This window comes from Aptenodytes forsteri, unplaced genomic scaffold, assembly GCF_000699145.1.
Source record: "Aptenodytes forsteri isolate BGI_AS27 unplaced genomic scaffold, ASM69914v1 Scaffold321, whole genome shotgun sequence".
Classification (NCBI taxonomy): Eukaryota; Metazoa; Chordata; class Aves; order Sphenisciformes; family Spheniscidae; genus Aptenodytes; species Aptenodytes forsteri.
The window spans coordinates 2,210,957-2,215,927 of record NW_008795030.1 but is presented as its reverse complement, the minus strand read 5'-3'; the positions used below and the strand labels follow the sequence as shown (position 1 = coordinate 2,215,927).

The window sequence follows — 4,971 nt, the reverse complement described above, 5'->3', positions numbered from 1 at the left end:
TGGTTTCTCCCCCGTGGAACCTTTTTTTTTTTTGGGGGGGGGGTAGGATGGGGTGGGAAGGATGCTGTTGCTATAGCAACGGGGCAGGAGGATGAGGTGCGGGGCTGCTGCCATAGCAACAGAGAGGAGCGCGTTGCCGTGGCAACCGCAGCCTCCACGGAGGCTCGTCTCCCCCATCGCCACGGCAACACGGGGAGATGGGGAGCGGGCGACTGTCCCCGTGGCAACAGAGGGGAGGGAAGGCAGGGAGACGGTTGCCGTGGCGACGGCGGGAGGAGGGTATCTCCGCGGCCCCGCTCTCCCTGGCAACACACATCCTTTGCCATAGCAACAGGGAGCAGGAGGCTGCGGGGCGGGGAGGGGTGCGGGCAGCCGGCCCCCCTCGGAGGGGAAGGGATTATCGCCGCCTCGGGGAAACTGTCCTAAAAATTTGCCAGCCCAGGCGTGAAGGTGGCACCGCGCCCGCGGCACGCCCCGGGGCCAGACGAGGCTGCTCCGCGCAAAACCGGGGCTGGCGGGAGTAAAGCTACGGTGGGAAAGCAGGGGTGGTTAGGGGGGGGCGTGGGGTACGGTAGCAGAGGCAAGGGGGTGAGTCGCAAGGAGCAAGGTGTGAGCAGGGCAAGCTGCATTAAAAAAATAACTGTATCGGGGCTGGAAAGGCGGAATTGTGATGGTTACAGTCAACACTTGCAAATTGCAGCACTGAGCAAGCAAGGAGGAAAAGCCCTGTGTGTTTATTTTGTTCACTTCATAGCACCGCCTGTCTGCTTTCCTCGTCCTTACCGTGGCGATGCGAGAGGAGACATCTGCTTTAGTAACCAGGGAAGTTTCAGGTAGATATATATTTATGCATGTGGGCTTTAAGCAGGAGAACTCAAAGGTTATGTGCAAAACTGCAGCTGTTCCTCAGTTTGATCTGAGACCAGCTACATTTTCCACTGACGATGGTCTCAGCTCAGGCCACGGGATCTGCACATCATTTCCAAGAAAGAAAAATAACGTTTTAAGCATCCTATGTGCCTTCCAGCATGAAACGAAAAAGCATGCCTTACCAAAAAACCTTATCGGAAGGGTCAGTTCAAGCTGAAAAAAGACACCAGTCTGCAAGTGTCAGCGTACACACAACAAAAATAAACGTTTGAGGGACTGGTACATCTGGGCTTTTGTTTTCCTGCGCATGGGCGAGGTGTCAGATTTAGGTCACCCTGCTCTGCGTTTAAGCTGTGGTTCCTGCGAGCACCCTTTAATACAGCTCTAAAACGCTTTGACATGGCGCGATGCAACATGCAGAAAGTGTGAAATGTTGCCGGAACCGAAGGGAAAGTGTATTTAAGAGCTTCCGTGCAGAATCATTGCTTTTTAAGGCTGGCTTCCACCGGGTGATTGAATCTCCTGCAGCAGCAGCAGCTCTCTTCTGACTTCTCAGCAGTAACAGGATCCCGTGTCCCTCCTGCATTTAAAGTAAGACTTTTGCCACCAACATGAAGGAAACCCAAAAGCATCAGGTTCAGGGACGGCAGGGAGGACGCACATATATATAATTTCATCCACTCGGCAGATCTGGGTATATGAAGTTCTCCGACGCCCCTTGAAGCGAGCGGATTGCATTTCCCCCCCTCCCTATAGGGTTACCGCCAACCGCGGCCCCGGCCCCTGACCCACAGGGCAGCAATCGCCCCACACCGACTGCCCCGAGCCCCATTAGGGGGGTTTATAGTTACACCAAAGCCTTCTCCAAGCCCGGCATGGGCTCTCTGCCCCTCCTTGCCAATAAAGCCACTTAAAAGGAGGAAAAATAATCCAGGTGATTCGTTTCCCTGGCCCCACCGCCGTGACCACTTCTGTTTCGATCGCTGGGTGAAAGCCAGGACAAAGAGCTCAGTCTTACCGGCGGCAAGGCAGCCAAGCCCTGGTGCAAAATACATTCATTTCTGTTCACGTCCGTGAGTGGCCAGGACACCCCAAAACACGGCAGCCAGGCCAGCCCCCCCCCCAGGAGCATCGTGGCGTGATGCATGGAACCCCACAGCCGCCTGCATGGAAAAAGCCAACCCAGGCTGTTGCAAACTTATTTATTTACGAAGTGTGAGGTAATGAAGAAAGTGCTAAATCCAACCACAGTGTTAACTCTAACGGTTCTCAGCAGGTCAGCGGGGACCTGAGGGTGCTGTCTCACGGGGCCACGCCTGCCAGCACCCCCAGGAGGGGACAGGGGACTCTGCCACCCACGTACCCCACCGCAGGCTGGGCAGCAGGATGGCACAGGCAGGGGGAAGCCTCGAAGGCAGCACAGCCCCCCCATGCACCCAACCTGCCCCCTCCAGCCAGGCTCCCCACAAAGCCCAAAGCTTCGCTGGGGATTTTAAGTGGCTGCTGGTGAGGGGGTGCTCACAAGGGTGGGAAAGGGGGTCACAAGGATGGGAAAGGGGAAAAAAAATCCCCTGTTATTGCAAATGGGTGGTTTGGGGAGCTGCGAGGGGGGAACCGGCCTCCGCGAGGACTCAGCTCAAGGGTCCAGCAGGAGCCAGCCCCTTCCTGATCTCCCTAAAGTGCAGCAGGACTGAGCCCTCCCCCACAGCAGGAACCCCCCTCCAAAAAAAAGTTTTTATATATATATATAAAAAAGCAAAAAATTTACCAATACTTCTCAAAAAGTGGTACAAAAATACAGTATAAAAAACACAGCCTCCAGTATAAGACTTGCAGTTACAGCAGCAGTTTCTAGAACATAAAATCCAAGACAAGCTACTGCGTGAAGTGGTAAGAAAGTGAGGTACGGTCCAGCCGAGCAAGGGGATCGCCCACGTGGTGCCGTTAACCCTGGTGAGAGACACATCCTGCCGTCGCCATCTCCACGGGGATCCATCCAGAGACGAGCCCCGTGCTGGGCTCTCCGTGTCTGCCCCCGCCTGCTTCCCTGAGCCAAAGCACATCATGGTTGCTTGGGATTTTTAAGGTGAGATGGACGCCCAGGGGCAGCTCCCAGCGATGTTGGTGGTGGCAAACGGCAGAGAGGGGTGCAGGGCCTGCCGGAGAGGGGGAATAGAGTTGAACCCGCAAATCGAAGCAGTCGCTTGAGAAAGCTTCACTGGGGGGGGGACGGACGGGACGGGACAGGGGAAATCTTGCAACACCCGGTGCCAAGAAGCCAGCCACAGGCAGGCGATGCCACGGGGAGGGGCCCCCACCGTGCCCATCTCCAGCAGGCGATGCCACGGGGAGGGCCCCCCACCGTGGCCCTATTCCCACAGCCGGGAGCGCCACCGCAGCCACCCCACATGCAGCAACCACCGCGTGCTCCAGCCCCCCGGGGCCAACAGTTCAACAAACAACCAAAAAAAAAATAAAAAAAATGTGCAAATTGAGAAAGGGAGCCAGGGGGTCGTGGGGACCAGGGTGGGGGGGCACATTGGGTGCTAGTGCCCCTTGAGGTGAGCAATCCGTTTGAGCAGCTGGGTCTGCCGCAGTCGTAGCTGCCGCTTCTCAGCCGCCATCCTCCTCTCCGCACTGATGAGCGACTGCAGGTACTCGGAGGATTTGCTCAGAATCACCACTTTGGGCGTCTTGGGGCAGCTGGCGAGCCCGGGCACCTGGTCCCGCAGGGCCAGGAAGCGCGAGCGCAGGTCATTGCGCCGCTTGCGCTCCAGGTAATTGTGGTTTTTCCTCTTGGCCACATCCTCGCTGTCGGAGCCGGGGCTGCTGCCGGCTTTTGGCAAGCCGGGCTCAGGCAGCATGACAGCAGGGGCTGGCTCCGCAGCGCTCAGTGGCTCGTCCTCATCCTGCTGGGGTGGCTCTGGAGGGGGACAGGCGTCCGGCGGCGAGCGGGCAGCATAGTTGTGCTGCTGCTGGTGGACGGAGATGTGGAAGCGTTTCATACAGGGGTCCAAGGGGTCGGCGCGCAGCGTGATGGTGACCGGCTTCCTCAGGCTGAGCGATTGTCTCTTCTCCACCGTCACCACGTCAATCTCCTCGCCTTCTGCTCAAAACGGACATGGGAAAAAAAAAAAAGAAGTCACCATCAGTTGGGAGCCCCTGGTCACCCCTCTTCACCCCACCGGGGCTCCCCACAGCCCCCAGACGATCTCCCCGCTGCCATCCCACAAAAGTTTGCTCGTGCGCTGCAAAGCCACTCCATGACCTCCAGAAGGGATTACGCGATTTAAATGCTTTTCCAATACCATCGCACGGGAAGGAGCTTTCCCTCCACATTCACGCGCCCAGACCCCTGAAATTGGGATATGGCTTTACTTCTGCCTCCCTTCTGTATCAGGAGCAACACAGTGTCCATGATAAAGGGTCATCGGGCAAGAAACACCCAAGCCCACCTGCCCGGGGGGAACAGGAGGAGCAGGATGCTGGGGACCTGGGACAGCCTAACTCCAAAGTTCATCCTGGTCGGGTGCTTTCATGGCCCATTGGAATTGTAAATGAGGGACGTGGGGGCAGAGCTGCCCTTTGTTCCCCTTAGCTGCAGCTTCCCACTTCGGTGACTTGTTACTTTTCACAAGTGATAAACCCCATTCAGCCCAGGCTCCCCGGGGACAGAGGGGACAATCCCCCACGGTGCAGGGGGGGAGGGAGAGGTGAAGGGGTCCCTCCGACAGACTCGGTGAACCTCGAAGGCATCCCAAGCCCAAGAGTCAGCGGGGGGGCGGGGGGAGGTTATCACAGCTGTGAACAGCAAGACCCAAATAAAGCATAACTGGACCCAAAGCACCCTGTCTGCTGTCACTGCAGCTTGTCCCGCCCCAGCAAAGCTCAGCAGCACAAAGCTGGCCCCTGGGGACAGCGGGGTGACCTGGCTCCAGACACGCCTGCGATCTTTCTCGCTTTAGGGATGCGCTTCCACCTTTTTTCTTAGGCTTTGGGGGAAAATCCAGCCACTCGCTAAAGGTCCCCCCGAGATGCTCAAACCCCCACCAGCACCTTGGGCAGAGGCCTGGCCCCCACCCCCCCTGCGACAGGGCCGGC

General features: G+C 57.7%; 1 protein-coding gene across 1 annotated transcript in view; it reads right to left on the bottom strand.

Annotated features, from left to right (window-relative positions):
- Window positions 1-3,416: 3,416 nt before the first annotated feature.
- MYCL (v-myc avian myelocytomatosis viral oncogene lung carcinoma derived homolog) overlaps window positions 3,417-4,971 on the bottom strand; it is a 3,665-nt gene continuing 2,110 nt past the window's right edge. The window contains exon 2 of the mRNA XM_009276248.1: window positions 3,417-3,976. Within this exon, the coding sequence (XP_009274523.1) occupies window positions 3,417-3,976 (560 nt within the window). The remainder of the gene's footprint in view (window positions 3,977-4,971) is intronic.